Source organism: Protomyctophum bolini (assembly GCF_963924005.1).
Source record: "Protomyctophum bolini genome assembly, chromosome: 4".
Classification (NCBI taxonomy): domain Eukaryota; kingdom Metazoa; phylum Chordata; class Actinopteri; order Myctophiformes; family Myctophidae; genus Protomyctophum; species Protomyctophum bolini.
In genome coordinates, this window is record NC_137865.1 from 15,747,978 (window position 1) to 15,766,786 (window position 18,809).

General features: G+C 40.1%; 1 protein-coding gene across 1 annotated transcript; it reads left to right on the forward strand.

The window, feature by feature from the left end:
* Positions 1 to 657: 657 nt before the first annotated feature.
* On the forward strand, positions 658 to 16,974 carry LOC308314466 (troponin I, slow skeletal muscle-like). The gene is made up of 13 exons (XM_080762097.1): positions 658 to 811; positions 2,857 to 2,888; positions 5,088 to 5,129; positions 5,230 to 5,361; positions 6,104 to 6,193; positions 7,350 to 7,511; positions 7,786 to 7,861; positions 12,277 to 12,308; positions 12,614 to 12,655; positions 12,768 to 12,899; positions 15,501 to 15,590; positions 15,698 to 15,871; positions 16,787 to 16,974. The coding sequence occupies exons 4-13, from the start codon at positions 5,236 to 5,238 to the stop codon at positions 16,871 to 16,873; spliced, it is 1,011 nt and encodes a 336-aa protein (XP_080618223.1). The 5' UTR covers positions 658 to 811; positions 2,857 to 2,888; positions 5,088 to 5,129; positions 5,230 to 5,235; the 3' UTR covers positions 16,874 to 16,974.
* Positions 16,975 to 18,809: the final 1,835 nt, after the last annotated feature.

An 18,809-nucleotide genomic window follows, 5' to 3' on the forward strand; every position in this document is an offset into this window, starting at 1 on the left:
TGCGTGCGTGCGTGTTAAGTACTTTGTCATGACCTTCACAGGAGTACTTATACTTGAATACTGTTCTTGATTCTTGCTTTAAAGTATTAATATTTATTGTAAATCGTACTGCTGTAATGTCTTGCTTTTAACTATATTGCGGACTATGTGCACAACAGATTTAATCTCCGGTAGGTACTAATAAAAGGAACATGAACCTTGGTGTGGCATGTCATGTCAGGCACTGCTGCTCCATACCTTGTAAACAACACCACGTGATCTTTTAAGCCATACAGTAGTTGTGTAATGTGACTGTAGAATATAACTCTGTAGAATGTGTAGAACAATACACACAACAGCATCATGGTACACAATTAGAAAAAATAATCTCAAAGGCTTTGAGAACATACTGTGTATATATATAGTGTGTGTGTGTGTGTGTGTGTGTGTGTGTGTTGTGTGTGTGTGTGTGTGTGTGTGTGTGTGTGTGTGTGTGTGTGTGTGTGTGTGTGTGTGTGTGTGTGTGTGTGTGTGTGTGTGTGTGTGTGTGTGTGTGTGTGTGTGTGTGTGTGTGTGTGTGTGTGTGTGTGTGTGCGTGTGGCCGTGTGCGTGTGTTGTGTGGGTGAGTGCAGTGTCGGCTGTGGACCCATAAGAAAAACATGGACCACGAGTCGAGGGCAATTAAAATAGTGAAGCGTCAGCGTGATATGGGAGGCTATTTTAGCAAGCCAATCATATGCAGTTGTGGAATTCATCATTCATTAAAATTGACTTTTCCTTTATTCCCTGCAGTGACACTGTTTCTCTACCTCCTATTTCTCTCACCTCTAAGGTAAGTCTTAATACAATAATCAACCTGCTTCATGACAGATGAAGGTATTTATTATATGAATATAAAAGTCAATCAACATTTAACCGTCATATATTACAAGACCTTGGGACAAGGGAACAGTCCAGTTTATTGAGTGCTTGCCTCTACAGTACATCTGTGTTTGACTGGGGCAAATGCCGTGCTATTACATGGGGATTAACAACTTTTATGTCACCATGGTGGCCGTGACACGGCTACAGCTGCTTGTATTCGTGTAAGACCATCCCTGCTATTCCCCTGCTGCGTTTTTAAATTGACTTTTTCAAATAAGGTACTGTGGCTTTCGACTGCTCTGACATGTCTGGGTGATCTCTTTTACCCCCCGAGCAAGGAAATGTAAGCTGAGGCTTTAGACTCTGCATTGTAGTGTAGAGTGGCCACTTGACCCACTGGGTTTAGCTGAAATGTGGGGATGATTGGTGATGATGGCTTTGCTTGCATGAACTGTCAACCTGTTTCATGGACAGCAAGGCTACAGACTAACTGAAGTTATCTGCTGTCTTATCGCGACTTACACATTGAGTACATCGACACCTTGTCATAGCAAAGCATAGACAGACAGACAGACAGATAGGGATGTAAACAAGGTGGATGTAAACAATTTTATTTGATTATGATTCTGTCAGTAATGATTCAATGCTTCATGAAAACCCTAATTTCACAAAGATTCAATTCATACAGATCCGACTATTTTATATGATTAATCGAGTATAGTAGTAGTATTTGTGGATTATACGGTATAGACAATAAATGATACACCAAGCCTCAAGTTCTCCTACATTTAACTTCAAGACTTGGCATATGTCATTCAGTTTCATAACTTTATTTTAGGCGAAACATAATCAATTATAATCAATTCTACCATTTAAATTCACAATATTTTCCTAATGACTGAATGACTGACTGACTGACTGACTGATCAATAGAAAGTTCAGTAGCTAGCGCTTTTGGTTTCTCTGGTATCACAGCTGTTAGTTATCTTGGCCAATGGCCACTGGTGTGCAAACGATGTAGACCTTCTGAAATATGGCCATGCAACAGTTCACCTTGACCTTTGATAACCCAGGAAGTGTTATGCATTTTTGTACAGACATTGAAAGATGTCCAAAACCCTTAAGGAGCCTAAATTTATGCATTTTAGCAGACCTGAGCCCGATTCTACAAAATGTCTTTCCAACAGTTTTTAGAGGAACCTATGTTGCTGTATCAGTGGTTCTCAAACTTCTATATGTCAAGGTCAAGGTCAAAATATATACAGATATGTATTTGACTGTGGATTGCCACTACAAAATATTTTGTTCAAGGGACCCCCAGAAGTAACGATTTGAGTTAAAAATGTTAGCAGATATAGCTCTATGAGCTTGTATATCTGCTATTTTTGAATAGCCAAAGTATGAAATAATTGTTAAAGTGGTTAAAATCTAAAGTATCACAGATGCTTTCCTGGTTTTTGAATGGGTTAATCCAGAGTGATTTACACAAGGTAACGCATCAAACGCATATAAATAGTCATCTAGTAACCCGAGAACGTATCACCAGTCTAAACAGTAATATCCAAAGTTGTACAATGATCTGTACATTGAAATTATAAACACTACACAGGATGCCAGGTCAATAATGAACTGGCATCTGTCTACATAACATTCTATCTAATCTTTTAGCCTTTACATAAGCCTGCAAGGTCATCGAGGCTAGGGCAATGGGGAGTTCATTCCATAGTTTGGGAGCCAGCTAGTCTGGGACGTGTGAAGCGTTCCCTGTGTTAGCTGATCTGAGCGAGCAGGAGGGCTTGCAGGGTTGGATCAGGCTATATAACGGTATGGTTGTGCCATACCTATGAGGGTGCCAATGTGCCATACCAACTAAATCAAATTAAGTTGTTGATGATTACTGACCCAGAAAAAGGTCTATTGTACATGACTTCTCTTACTCTTTGTTAAGTTTTGTTAAAAGAGACTGAAAAGTCAAAGTGACATTTTGACAAGCTATACCCTTTTTGTCTACAGGGAGGTAAACTACAGCCATGTCTGAGGGGTGAGTATAACGTTAACACTCCCCTTATGCCAAAGCTCCACTGCAGCCATCGGGCGTCGCGTCAGCGTCAATGCAGGGAATATTCCCTTTTAATCAACGAAGGGTGCTCCACTGACCATGTTGCCTTGCATTGAACTGCGTTGTATTCATAGAGTTAAAATAGCTGGAAGGGAATTCGTGAAAATCGTGCACTTGGTGCTAAGTTTTAGATTTATGGCATGGTGTTATAGGTATGGGCAATGGGCATCATAGACATAAAAAGGTAGACGCCTCTTCCAATTCTGGGGCGCGTGTCAAAATTGAAGGCACAATTTTCCCGAGATTCCTTGCGAAGTCCCGGAAAAGTCACGCTGTGATTGGCCAGTAGTCACTTGAGTGGCAGCGAGAGACATGCAGGAGTGGCATGAGTGACGTCACTTGGGCAGCGACACAGCGTGCCTTAAACAAATGCCTTCAGCCATAGACATACTGTATAACAGTAGACTTCTGGCTCTGGAGCGTATGTGCTCAAGGGACTCAAGGGAGGCAAAGTTTTCGGGGATTCCTTGTGAAGAACCGCGGAAGCATGAGCGTGCGTCACAGAGCGCATGTTCGGGTCTGATAAGTCCCGGAAAAGATGCGCTGTGATTGGCCAGTAATCACTAGAGTGGCAGCATGACTTAACTTCCACACTTCTGGCGCACTTCCTCCCCAGTGTAAATTGTTCTGCCCCTCCTTCGACACACATGGCTCCAATGAACTGCAGCGGCCAATGAGGCATCTATTTTTTTATATCTATGATGGGCATATGGTTTTCAAAAACCATCGCAAACAAGTTGGGCTCGCCTCTAGTGGTCTGTTTGCAATGAATCCAATATTAGTAGTAGGCCTATGTGAAAAAAGATGGAGATCCGGGCACTCAAAATATTTAAAAGAGGAGAAGAATCTTTATTAAACCAACATGTTTCGACCTATAGAGCGTCGCAATCCCGCCCCCTCGAGAGACCCGGAAAATAATTCCCCGTTTATTTTCCTCATAGACTTTTCAAAAAGTATTTATTTAAAGACGTTTACGCTGAGGACAAAGCCAACTCGAGTTGTGACACATCATGACGATAAACACAATGTTTTGGGCCTGACTGACAGGTTTTCATAGTAATCTGCAACCTACAGTTGCAACTAATACTGGACTCATTGCAAACAGACCACTAGAGGCCCAGCCCAACTTGTTTGCGATGGGTTTTGAAAACCTTATGCCCATACCTAACACCATGCCAAAAACCTGTCACCAAGTGCACAATCTTGATGATTTCCCTCCCAGTTATAAAGGATAGAGAGTGGACCGGGAGCAACAGCCCCGTCCCCTGTTATTCATTTCAATGGAAGTTGCTCAGTGGCGTTTTGAAACACCTGGAAGAACCAAATGTTATGTTGGTTGCCAACCAAATATTGCTTTGGCGTTAGGGAGTGAAGATCAATTACCATGCATAGCATATGTGTGAATTAAGTCAACTACTGTAATATAACTTTTCCTTTTGTGTCCCTGTGTTGCTGATGAAGACCGGTGAGTAAAAACAGTACACAATGTACATTTTACAAACAATACTTTGGAATCTTTTAAAGGAACAACATGCATTTTAAAACTGTTTTTAATATTATATTGTTTATGTCCCTCAAACTTATTTCTAATGGTTTGAGCCTAAATCACCACCACTGATATAACCAGTCCAAGTCTTAGCTGCAGTACCACAATGTCCTGAGGTGGTGGGGGAGCTGATATGCAAATTATTTTATCTTTGAGTCATAATAATACTGATGCTAGATGAACCAGGCTTGTTTCTATTCCAATGCCAACTTGGAAAATCAACAATGGCGGACATTGTAAACAAAGTGGCAATGCAAATTTGCAACTGAAGACTGAAGAGGGGGAGATATTATACAAAGTAGGGTGATACAGATGACATCACACGTACGACCAAATCAGTTGAGATGTTCCTGAGAGCAATTTCCATAAAAGCCAAAAAGCCTGATTGTTCAAAATTGCGTATCTGTGGGGATAGAAAACACATAGGGGAGCGCAAAAAAAAGCAACATTTTTTTAGAAGTTTAATCTCATGTTGTAGGACCTTTCCTTATTTATTATTGAAAATGTTGTTAAGGTCAAGACAAATGTCTATAGACATCATTACACATTGAGAATATAACATTTCTCTGTCTATCCCAGAAAAAGCCGGTATATTCGGCCACACGCCGATTGCATTTGAAGGTAGGCCTCACATTCTTTGTAAATGTCTAGTAACCATAAATGTCTGAGATGTCTTTGAAAAAGGACTCTTGCTTATCAATGAGGCTTGTCCAACTTTCAGACTAAAATGCTGAAGAAAGCAGCGTCCATGCTGGTGGCCGAAGAGGTTGAGAGGAAACGGGCCAAAGAGAGCACTCTGGATGAGAGAGTGCCTCCACTCAAGCTGACCGGCCTGGCTCTGGAACAGCTCCAGGTAACGTACCTGGTCGTACCACTCAACTAGGCATACAACCAGTGACGGAAGAAGTACAATTTTTTCTCTTCTTTATACTTAAGTAAAAGTATAAATACCCTATTGTAAAAAGATTGTCTGTTACAAGTATAACATTTATAAAAAATCTTTTGAAAATAGCTGATCTACAAGCTCACAACACATCACATGTTGTGAGCTACAAGGTAGCTACAAAGTCTCTTTACAAAGTAACTAGTAGTAACTAAATTTAAACATTTGTAAAAGTACAAAATTTGCCTCTGAGATGTAGTACTGGTAATCTCTCAAGAACTGACTCCGAGCTGCGTTACTGAATCTGTCGGCAGGGTCATTCAGAACGTTTATACATTGTTGTTAGTGGGAATGAAAACATACCGGTAGGTGCCCCACCGGAAGAGGGCTGAACAAACGGGCCAACACATGGGCAGCGACCCCAGAGGTAAATGCAAAGGAAACAAACAGCAGAGGGTGCTGTTCTTTCCTTTTTTACTGATGAATTCCCAGGAAGTAATCAAGTATTGAGTAAAGTAAATACTCAAGTAAAGTAAAAGAAAAACCTGAGTAAATGTACTTAGTTACTTTACACCACCATTTACACGTTTAATTTTCACGAATTCCCTTCCAGCTATTTTAAATCACTTTTAATAAAATAACTGATTTATCTATTTTATTAAAAATTGAGAGGTGGGGGGGATTTACTTCATTATATTTTCATTCTTTCCAGCAAATCTGCAAAGACCTGATTAAAAAGAGTGATGAAGCAGATGATGCAAGATACGACATGGAATCTAAGGTGCAGAAAAATGACAAGGAGGTATGTTAAATTGAACTTGAGAAAAAACTACTGCCAATTACTGTTCACTAGCATATAGACATTATAGTCTTGTTCTTTAGTTTGCCCCCCCCCCCCCCCCCCGCCACACACACACACACACACACACACACACACACACACACACACACACACACACACACACACACACACACAAGTAAGTACTGTACATGCACAGTAGCCTGTAACCTCATCCTTTTCTTTTCCCATCAAGAACGTTTTCATGAGTTTATTTGATCTCGGGAGTTATCCCTCGCCTGGACAGAATCGGTTGTTTTGTTATCTCTTTATGTTTCCCAGGTGGGAGATGACATTTATATCTGTGATCATCTTAGCGTGCACAATATCTCCTCTGCCCACATGGGAGATTTGACCTTCAGACAATACCAATTGTCAACCACTATGCTCCTACTCGAACACAGGGTCTAAATTTAGCATACATACAGTATTAATAAAATAATCTAAATATTTTATTCGCTAACAAGTTGGAGATTTAAGCCTGTATAAATAAAGTGATTTGACTAAGTAAAGTAAGTTTGCAGGGTCATATCTGCCGATACCGATTCTGACCGATTCCAATATTAGGACCACAATTAAGCCTAGGGGCTTGGCCCAAAGCCTGTTAATAAAGTATTCAATCAATCAATAAATAGCCTATACTCTTTTCCAAGTGTCTGTTGTCACTACTGAATGAGATGAGTAGACAAATTATATGTAAAGTATAGATTTTACATCATATTTGATTTGGCTTTTGTTCTATACTAGAGGTACTAGACACTTTTGACTAGACGCTGGTGAAAACCGATTAAACAATCTGGATAATTTTGAGAATAATCTGATCCGATTATGCTACCGATTATATTGTGCATCCCTTATAGCAAGCAATACTTATTTGCTACTATGCTGTTTTATTTTGAACATATTGGCATCAAAACTGGAGTTCTTAAACTGAGAATTAAGAGGCATTAACTACAAACCTTTCACTCCAATTGTAAGGTTATATTCTTCAAAAAGTGGGTTATCATTCATCATTGCATGTTTTCTAGGTCATGTAAAGGTGGTGGATACTTGTTTTCAGAACTGAGGGGGAACTGAGGCCAAACATGTTTAAAGATTTAACTTCATGTTTGATGCACAGATTCAGGTACTTGCCGAGAAAGTATTTGAGTTGAAGGGAGCCAAGAGACCAAACCTGAAGAAGGTGAAGAAGCCTAAGCAAGACGACGTTACTATCCCTGAAGTGTCCTCAAAAACTGACTTCAAGATGAATCTAAAGACACACAAGAAGGCGGAGGAGAAGGTACAGTAAAGTTACTGGCTGGAGCAGTTACTGATAACTAATGTCTAATGTAAAAACACTGTTGATTGCCAATTGAACTGGCCCTATCTAGCATTCCGACTTACGCCTTATGCCTAAACCTATTTGACATTTTTTTGTATCTTGAATTTTACATTTTAAACTATTTCAAATAGCCTATCTACAAGCTCACAACGTGTAGATATAGATCAGCTAGTTTAACACATTTTTAATGTTGTCAAATGGTCAACATCGATGAACTGTGTCTCGATTTCAGAAAGAGGAGGTGACTGACTGGCGTAAGAATGTGGATGCCATGGCTGGTATGGATGGCAGGAAGAAGATGTTTGCTGGTGGAAACTAGATATCTAATGACGCCACACAAGGTATATCAGAATTATCTTCATTGATCTACAATGCAGTATGCACATGCATACCTATAGTATAGAACCTGCACTAGAATGTCTCTAGGGATGATTAGTCTGATTAGCCCTATGGACTTCATGGTCAATTTATGCTACTTTAAAGATACAACATTTTCAATGTGCATTGTGTGTCATATTATATTCATATTATAACTGAACATTATCTGTAGATAAGTATGACCAACTGAAAAGTTGAGCTTCTACAAAAGTTCTTGAAGATGCAGTAGGATGGAAGACAGTCAATGACGTTATAACAATGTGTTTATTACAGCATTGTGTCTAAAGGGACTCCCTTAAAAAAAAAATGATTTCCCTGAATCTATTATAGTTATTATTTATTAAATGGTTATGTTGAATTGACTATTGCAGCCCTGACCTAGATGACTCTCGGGTGTCATGGAGTCCTACTATTGGTACCTTACATTTTCTTTCTACTCTTTATTACAGATTTGTTTCTAAGACTCACGGACGGAAGTCTCCAACAGAGGTGAAATAAATTGCGTAGGTTATAAAATGTACAAAATGTCTCCTGGAGGAATTATGTGAGTGTTTCAAACAAATAAACAAACAAACAAAAACAGTCAAATGGCAAACCTTGGGTTTGTATAGGACGTTTTGTTGAGTTGTTTTTGGTGGTAATTTAAGTAAGAACTTAATACAGTAAACAAAATATTGTATATATTTGTTTATAAGAGGACAGTGATATTTTTTTGTTTGTATGAAAGTGCAATATCCATATCATACAGATAATCCTGTCATTTGTAATGTACATGTAAACAGTTTGCTTTAAACACAATTATTCTGTATGCTGACTCTGTATTATGGAAATGATGGTTTCTTTGGCAATTTAGATTTGTATCATGTATTCAATACTCAGTTCCAGATTAAAAAATAATGGAAAATGTCATGTTTGTGTTTATTTTGATACTGATGTAGTTGCTGTCGGGCAGAAACCTCTTATCGCCATATGTTATATAACTTATAAAACATTTTGTGTTTTTTCATAAGTTAATGCCCTACAGGCCTACTTGATCATACTACAGCGTCACACAAATGTAGCAAAAGCAGCAGATCTGTAAGCTCGAAGTGTGGCACCTTTTGAGCTTGTTGATGTGCTACTTTTGATGTTTTGAAAATGAAATGAAATTTGAAATTTCCTGAAAGGTTTTTTGGACATACTGTATGAGGTTTCCACCCGAGTTTTCATAGATTTATCATCACACCACCTCTGCATTATATACTTTTTTTTAATAAAGAATACGAAGCATCTAGTAATCTAGAAATGTAAGCTTGTCTTACATCTGGATAGTGTCCACAGCTAAATGCCCCAAATGTATTAAGTGTAAATGTAATATATTGTACTTTATTCACACCTTACTGTTGTTAGTAGTTAACTATGGAGTCTTGCGTTTTTCGTCACTCATAATCCCCATATATGGGGCGTTTTCCGTCACTCAAAATCCCCATGGGAAAAGCCCCACATGTGCTGGTCTCGTGACATCACTATGACATCATCAGGGATGATAGTAAATCAGGGTTGATATCATAGTAAATGCGACCTGCTGTCGCAATTAAGCCCATATATGGAGAACCCTGATGTCATCAATATTATTCCCTGGGTATTATCCCAGGGTATTATTCCCTGGACAACCGTCAACCAGTGATTTCCAGGAAAGTCTGAATGGCAACTGAGGAAGGTCGGTGACGCTGGAGAGACAGCTGACCTCCAGGAAAGACTGGCGGGGTAACAGGGGCCAGCAACCCCTGTTGCAGCACTCGCAAGAGGGCACCAAGCAAGCTACAGAACGTACAAATGTTCCAATCCTGCAAGTTTGGAAGGCAATCTTAGGCAATCGGGATGGAATATGGGAAAGCGGACAGATGCGTGTTTATCTCATTAATATGAAGATAGTGTATACCGATTTGCGTGATGTATGGATAAAATATGTACGACTAAATGTGTTATAACTGGCAGATGTGGCATTTCTTCCTCTGCCTAATGGGTGTGCATATTGTCATGGAAATCGCAAGCTATGCTAATGATTTGATCCTGAAAACTTAGCGATTGGGGATGGAATATGGGGAAGCGGACAGGTCGGTATTGATCACATGACTGTGGAGATAGGGTATGGATAAAATCTGTACGAGTAATATAAATAAATGTGTTTTGCTAAAATCGGCCTCATGGTGGCCCTATAACAGGCCATTGTGGAGAATTTGGGGCAGAGGGTCGTAGTTGGCATCCAGGGAGTGTGTGTGCGCAGTTTGGCATCGCCTGGGCCAACGGTGCCGGAGATTAGCTGTACGCAGACGGACGGACGGACGCTCACACAGACGGACGGACGGAGTGCAAAAATACTCTCTCCCCATGCCTTCGGCCTGGTGGAGACAACAACAATGAGAGTGACACAGACTCAGAGAAGGCTTCCTTGACTCAAATACACCAGAGTAATGCCAAGTGTGGACAAGGATGGACGCATGCACAGTCTGGTGAGACATAGGAGGAAGCAAACCATAGTCATAGAGACCTCTCAGTGCCTGCAGTACAAGAACACACAAGGCAGAGAGAGCCTTCTGTTGGTTCTGGCAGGAGAGAAAGGACATGTGGACGGATCGACAGGATGCAAACTTCCCTGTTGGCCGGGTGTGGCCCTCACCGCGGTGCTGGTTGCAGTGATGGCTGCGCCCGGGGCGCCACTCCGCGGATTCGTCTATAGCTGGAAGCCTGGAGGAGAGGGGCAGTGACTTGACCAATCACTGCTGACACGCCAACTGGAGAGTGTTGTGGTTAAGTGTCGAAACACAGAAGGTTGGATGACCTCTCTTCCAGGCCAAGGCTTCATCCATTAGAAATGTTCTGACATTCCATATGTTGATCCTTCCCCATCCATCCTTCCTCTTTGATATCTCCCTTTTGACTGATACCTGTCCATTTAAACTCTAGACGGGCCTGCCCCAAAGTTATTAGTGCAGCCGCGCCCGGCAGCCAGCAAAAACTAGAGTTCTCAACAGGCCTTAGATCTCCATATATGTATATACCTGTTCTGACATTCCATATGTTGATCTGACCTCATCAAACCCTGTACACTCAACATACTCCATATATGGCCAGTAGCTTCTCGCCCTCAGGCATAACTTATGGTACAGTATGTGTCTATGTTTATGGCTGTTCGGTCACACACAGCATAGAAGCCTCCACTCTTCCTACCCCCCCCCCCCCCCAAGCATTGAGCAATGGGTGTGTACAGAGCAAAACTCTGCATTGGGGGGATGCCGTGATACAAATGTGCTTTGATGCTATACACTGACTGTCAGGAAAGAGGGATCTATTTTAGTGAGCCACTCACAGAAGGCCATACAGTAGGAGCCATAAAACTTTACTTTACTTATCCTGTGTATCCAGTGTTTGTTTTCACGGACTGCACACCGTGTCAGCTTTTTCTTTCTCCAGAGGAGACCAGAAAGGTATGTTTATTTATCTGTCATGATGTTTATGAAAGGTTTTAAGGGTTGTGGCTTTGAGATACACACATTTTAGTTGTGGAATCAAGGGGAATGGCTTTTGATCATAAACAGGTGCTTTGTTTGGATGTGCAACATACAGCCAACAGTACAGAATGAACACCTAATGTTAGAAAATGTACGATCTCTCACACAATAAATAAGACAATTACTTGTCTGCTTATTTCGGACAATTTACATTTAGGATTAATTAATTTAGGTTTTCTTTAACACTTTACTGTGTAACTGCTCTTCAGGTGACTTACTAATGGAATCCACTGGTCCTAATAGATAGGATACATTAAAAGCATAGAAAAACCTTCATGTACAGTATGTGCAAAGTTACAGTGTCAAATACCCCAAAACAACTCAATATCAACTTGAACTATTTCATATTATTGTATATTATTACTGTATAACGTCGTTACAGTCAATTAGTTTACAAAATATTCACCTAGACCCATTTTCATTGCTACATAATGAAGTGGCACTGCCCAAGAGAACGTGTCACTCATGCATATACAGTAACTGCTGTTAATGTCAAGGATTAGTATCAGCATGTTACCATACCATGTCTCGGATTTCTCAAATCTCTTAACTGCCTCACTCAATCAGGGACCATGACTTTGACTGTACTTGTAAGAGAAATACCAATTTGTAAATAATAATAATAATAATACAAAAATATTTAAAAAATATTTGAATTAAGTGAAATCACTGAATATCCCTTTAATGTAACATTTATGATTTTAAATAAACCACACATTTTGAAAATGCTAACTGGACCATGTTATCTTTATCTTTTTACTTTGGTGTAAGTGAATTGTTTTTCTTTATTTCAGAATACAGACTTTCAAGCATGTCTGAGGGGTACGTTATGATTAACATTTAGGAAATTATTTAGGAAATGAATTACCTTTCATTCATCAGATCAGATTTCTTATGCCAATACTAATTCTGTTTTGTTTTGTTTTTCTTCTTTCCCCTCCAAAATGTTTTTATTTTAATTTTTTTGTTGCTGAAATTCAACCACAGACCTGTAAGTTATGTAAATGCAAGGCAACTATAAGCTTAACTGGAGAAACGTTGTGTAGAAAGCAAGTTGAAAGATTATGAACTATTTTATGAAACCATGCTTAGGTTTTTCTTTAAATTCTTGTCCTCTGTTTCTTTGTAAAGAGAAAACCGAAGATCGCTGCATCTCGCAGACTGGCTCTGAAGGTATTTCGTCTGCTGCACTTCGGGCAGCTCAAACATTCACATCAGCTTTGTCGGTTAAGCACAAATATCGTAACAAAAAGACAAGACAGTCATATTTGAATCATCATTTCAGACAAAGCTGCTGAAAAAGGCAGTTGTTATGTGGGAGACGGAGAAGGAAGAGAAGCGCCTAGAGAGATCGACAACTCTGAGTGAAAGAGTACCTGCACTTCAGCTGTCTGGTTTGTCTTTGCAGGACCTTCAGGTATGTGCATGGAAGACAACTGACAAACCGTTTCAAATGCTCCATATGCTTGGATAATACAAAAAACAACAAAGAAAACATGTACATACATAAAGCTATCAAAAGCATAAGAGATAGTATTTGTGGCCGTGTACATTTTAGATGTTTAGCTGACATTCTTAACCATAGCTACCTACAAGACATCAGAAGCTTATTCTTTATATCACCTTGTTTATAAGCAGCTACAGTTGTTTATCCCTATTCCCTAGAAACCATGGGTATACTGTAATTGTTAAGATGTTGATATTGATTTTGTAATCATCTTTAGGGCCCCAAATCATACCCTAGAAAGCACTAGTGTCTATTTGAAATACAGAGGTTTTTTCACTGGGGGCAACTTTGACAGGAGCAACTGCCTGTCATAATTTCACCCCTCCCCATCTAATTGATGTTGATATTCCTTTTGTATTCACCCTTAACTGCTTACCTTCTGTGTGGATTCAATTATACCCCCGGAAACTATTACAAAATATCCAAACAATAAACCCTATATCACAAGGGGAATAAAGAACTGCATTAGGCGAAAGTAGGCAGCCTTTAGGACAGGGGACACAGTAGCGAGGGCTGCGGAAAAGAACCTCAATCAACAGCTGAGGGAATCCAGAAGGCAGCATAAAGAGCGTGCAGAGCAGCAGTTGGCTAACTCCAACATCAAGAGACTATGAGACTCTATTAGGAAGATGACCAACATGGAACCCACTAGGAAGCCCATGGCTGATCAGAATGAGAGTGCAAGGGCAAATGAGTGAAATGTATTCTTCATGCGTTTTGAGACTGATACTGTCAAAGAATGCTGTGATGTATTAAATGCTCTACCATGTAGTGATGATGATGTCAGGATAATAATAGACTCAGGTTCTGTTACTAAGGTGTTTAAAGCTATGCAGACTAACAAAGGACCGGATGGAATGTGTGTATGTGCATGGCATCGTCTATTTCAGTTATCGTTAGGCACATATACAGTGCCATAAATCTGGAAAATATCTATGTCCACAAGAGAATAATGACTAGCATTAACTTCCAATGTGGTCAAAATCAAATCCCTGGAGAGAATCCAAACTGAGGATTCTCCCTAACTCTAGATTCTCCCTAACTCTAGCTCACTAGATCCACATCAATTTGCATATGCACGGAATCGTGGAACTAGTGATGAGATTTGTACATTAACAAACAATTTGGGTAACACTTGCTATGCATCCCACGTTTATAACGCATATGAACACACTTATAAGATATTATAATCTTCTCATAAACATGTATAATTATATATATATAAGCACTGAAAAATAATCATTATACTTTATAACATTACACATTTACACATTATAAACTTTATTATAATGAATTATAATATAAATTATTATAGTACTTCATAACTTGCTATGTATTCCATTATAAAAATTCGTATAAGACAATGTCATTTTCTCATAAACATTTATAATTATATATATATAAGTACTCATAAATAATGATAAATCATAACACATTATACATCTTATTATACTGACTTATTAATGTCAAGTATTATAATACCTAAAACACTTTATGTGTTTGAAATACTGTAGACACTCGTGCTTTCTAGTGTATGATTTGGGGCCCTAATGACGAATACGAAATTCCATGATTACAAAATCAATATCAACATCCTAATACTGTCCAATAATTAGATAGGAAGGGGGTGAAATTATGACAGCCAGTAAAACTGACTGACTCCAGTGAAAAAAGCACTTTGTGTTTGAAATAGACACTCATGCTTTCTAAGGTGTGATTTGGGGCCCTAATTATTGACTCTGTGGCTAAATTGATCTGCATCTTGAAGGAAGACATCCCAGTCTGTACAGAGGAATCACCCCTTCAACTCCTCCACTGCATCACCAGACCACACATGGACAGTTTTTGTGACTGGTTTACTAGATTTAAATAGTGACTTATATGTTGGGGTGAGATATACAGTCATATGATCAGAGGTGATCCGATCAGACTTATATGTGGGGGTGAGATATACAGTCATATGATCAGAGGTGATCCGATCAGACTTATATGTGGGGGTGAGATATACAGTCATATGATCAGAGGTGATCCGATCAGAGTGATCAGAGGCTAGTGGAGCCATAACTCTGGCTGTATAAGCCCCCCTGATGTTACTAAAGCATTTATCCAGAGTGTTGTTTTTTCTCGTGGGACACTTTACATGTTGTTGGAAGCCAGGCAAGTATTTTATCGAGTGGGCAGTGATTAAGATCACCCAGTACCAGACTAGGTGCGTCAGGCTTGTTATGAAGATGGCGGTGTACACAGTCTGCGATCTGGCTAGCTGCACTGGCTGCCCTCGCATCCGGTGGTACTGTACATACACAACACATACAAAGATATTGGAGAATTACCGCGGTAGATTATGGTCTCAACGTGACGCAAAGCAGCTCCAGGTCAGGGTTACATATATGGTCTCTGATCGCATAGTTCTGACACCAACTGCAAGCCGTAATGTTGTGGACGTCACTTAGAGGCCACTGCAATCTAGCATAACAACTTGACTTGTCCTACGATCTCCTCTAATCCCAGGCTCTGTGTAAGGAATTGCACCAAAGGATCGATGTGGTAGACGAAGAGCGCTATGATACTGACCTCAAAGTGACAAAGAACAACAAGGAGGTACATTAAGTTATAATATATTTACTTGGTTATTAATGTATCATGTGCATGTTGTAAATTCAAGGGAAAAATATATAAATAACATGTTATTATTCAATTTCACAAAGATCGAGAATTTGACTCAGAAGATCGGTGAGCTAAAGGGCACGATGAATCGACCTGCTCTGAAGAGAGTGAAGATGTCAGCCGATGGCCTGCTGGGAGCTCTTTTGACAGCCAAGGTTAAAGAATCTGTAGACTTCAAGGCCAACCTCAAGACTGTGAAGAAGGAAGAGGAGAAGGTGAGGCTACAGTATTAAACTACATGAACCCAAGCAGGTGGACCTTTATTAGTCCTGTGGGAAATGTAGTTTCAGCTTGACCAAGCTGATCAGACGCGATGTTAGGGGTTAAGTGTCTCGACACGGAGGGGCACGGTGGTGCATTCGGTAGCGCTGTCGCCTCACAGCTTGAGGGTCCCGGGTTCGATTCCCACATTCCCCGCCTTCTCTCCTCCACGTCAGCAGCACCACTGGGCCCTACCCTATGTGGGGTGGGCGAAAGGGCCTTTCTGTGTGGAGTTTGTCCCCTACGTTAGGTACTGTAGGTACCCTCACAAAAACATGCAGTAATACTTGTCTCTATACTGCCTGCCCCTGGTCAGCCGGGCACCTGATGGAGGTGAAAGAACTGGTTGGAATAACGTGTTCCTTCCACACGCTAGTAGTACCAGGGAAACTCCCCGTCAAGTGATAAGAAGCGGCCTGCTTACTCCTCATGCATTGAAGCACGCCTGAGCTCAGTTTGGGGCTCTCCACAGGTTGGCAGAGGGAGAGTAGCGCACATGATTACAGCTTAGGCAAAGGTACCGGGTGAAAAATGGGTTACAAAATCGTGGGATAAAAACAAATAATAGAATGTGTCTCGACACGTCAGCACATACTGGGCGGGACGGGATGCTACCCGCCGTCCGATTACCAGACAGACAGCCAGTCCACCCACTAAGCTCGGGCGCCCCTAGCATCCCTATTCACGCAAGTCATAACAGGCAAACATTATGTGAGAATAGGCAAACAGTAGACAAAGACATTTGGTGTAGAGAGAAAAAAGGAGGGGACAACGAAGTATGTAGAGTTGTGGTTATGGTACTGTATAGAATGTAGTCCCCATGGGCTAATTGGGCTACTTAAAACATATTTTTTCCTTCTCATGAACAGAAAGAGGAGGTGACGGACTGGCGCAAGAATGTGGAGGCCATGTCTGGGATGGAAGGCAGGAAGAAGCTGTTTAATGCTGGACAATAGATCCATGTTTCACGGACAACAAGCCCAATATGGACACAAGCATACAGTATATTCGTTATGGAAAGTTTCTCAATGAACTGAGCCTAAACAATTATAATTGACAAAAGGTCAGCAGACAATGCACAAAGGTAGCAAACCTGCTGTATGTGTAGTGTTTTATTGTAAGGTTTTATTGAACACCATACCTCGATCATATCTACAGTTTAGCGTGATGAAAAGTGGAGTACAGTGGAGTACAGTGGAGTACAGTATGATTAAAAACAATTGCCTTGGGATATGGAGTGTTTTTTTTTCCTTCTTTTATTTGTTCCTATTGATATCCTGACTTGCCTGCTTCTTTATAATGTAATGGTAAACGGTACACATGCACGCACGCACGCACGCACGCACGCACACACACACACACACACACACACACACACACACACACACACACACACACACACACACACACACAATCACTCTCCTTTACTGGACACCAACACAGCATGCTCAGTGCGTTGTTTCACAACCGTAAAGTTGTGAAACAAAGTTTGTAAATCAAGGAAAACATAAAACTTAAATTAAGCCCAGTGAACTTTCCAAAATAACAGAAGCCATTGGGTCAAGGCTGATGTGAGCACCAAATAAGGCTCTGCCATTCCATCATTGATGTTAATGATGGACTCACGTCAAACTCACGTTAAAATTACATACTGTAAATACTGTATACAGTATGTACAGTATTGTGGTGGTTGAGAAGTATTTCAACTAAGGTTTACTAGAGCAGATATTCGACTGTGATACCAAGGTGAGGTGACTCGACACTACATGTAGACAAAATATTTGATATGTGACGAAGACAACCTTTACATAATCAAACTTGCAGAGTTATCTTCTCAGAACTCTACTGCACAGAAATACATTGGATATTTCTATTCGATTATGTGTGAGTTTATCATCTGTACACTTACTGTAATAATGTGTCTGGATCAGTCATTATACAGTATGTAGACTCTTTGTGACTCCCTCTTACACCTGTGACACAAAATGAACCCAGTAAACTCAGTTTACAAAGCATGCGGACTGATCTGCACCTGGCTAACAATGCAATATCATGCCTTGTTAGCCTTAAATAAAACCTGATAAGAAATTGTAAAGCTTTTTTCCCCTTTATCTTAAGATGGGGGGTGAAGTATTATTATTATTATTAACATTAGTAACATTGAACCTCCAGTTCTAGGAAACACAGAATGGGGGACTCTTTGATTATTTCCATAATTTCCAACAGCTCTAAGGTATATTAATGACATACTAAAATGTTGAAAATGAGTGGTATTTCCCTTTAATTTAAAGGGACTGGCCAAAATTCAGTCCTGCACATAACGGAGCTCCAGAAGGTAGCATATGATATCAAACTGCAACAATCCTAATCTTGAATACCACTGGTACCAAATGTACTGTCTATTCTACCAAATTTATTTAAAAAAAAATCTGCGGGTAGTAGACATAATGTTTCAATCTCAAGAAGCTTCTCTCAGAAGCTAGAAGATTGACTTGGTCCTAATTAAACCCCTCCTCTCTAGAAGATTGACTAATTAAACCCTTCCTCTAGAAGATTGACTTGCTCCTAATTAAACCCCTCCTCTCTAGAAGATTGACTAATTAAACCCCTCCTCTAGAAGATTGACTTGCTCCTAATTAAACCCCTCCTCTCTAGAAGATTGACTAATTAAACCCCTCCTCTAGAAGATTGACTTGCTCCTAATTAAACCCCTCCTCTCTAGAAGATTCGGACGTCCTGAGGCTGTACCATACAGTACATACATTCTGATGCACAAAGCAACAAGCATTCTAAAATGAATATACTGTACTGCACATTGCACAAAGTACTGTCTGTCTGTCTGTCTGTCTGTCTGTCTGTCTGTCTGTCTGTCTGTCTGCCTGCCTGCCTGCC

What these genes read in the sequence shown, in the direction of transcription:
- LOC308314466 (XM_080762097.1), top strand. Translation starts at nt 5,236, where the DNA reads ATGCTGAAGAAAGCAGCGTCCATGCTGGTGGCCGAAGAGGTTGAGAGG. An exon ending in CTCGCAGACTGGCTCTGAAG is followed by an intron (nt 12,656 to 12,767) that starts GTATTTCGTCTG and finishes TCATCATTTCAG; the next exon opens with ACAAAGCTGCTGAAAAAGGC. An exon ending in TGACAAAGAACAACAAGGAG is followed by an intron (nt 15,591 to 15,697) that starts GTACATTAAGTT and finishes AATTTCACAAAG; the next exon opens with ATCGAGAATTTGACTCAGAA.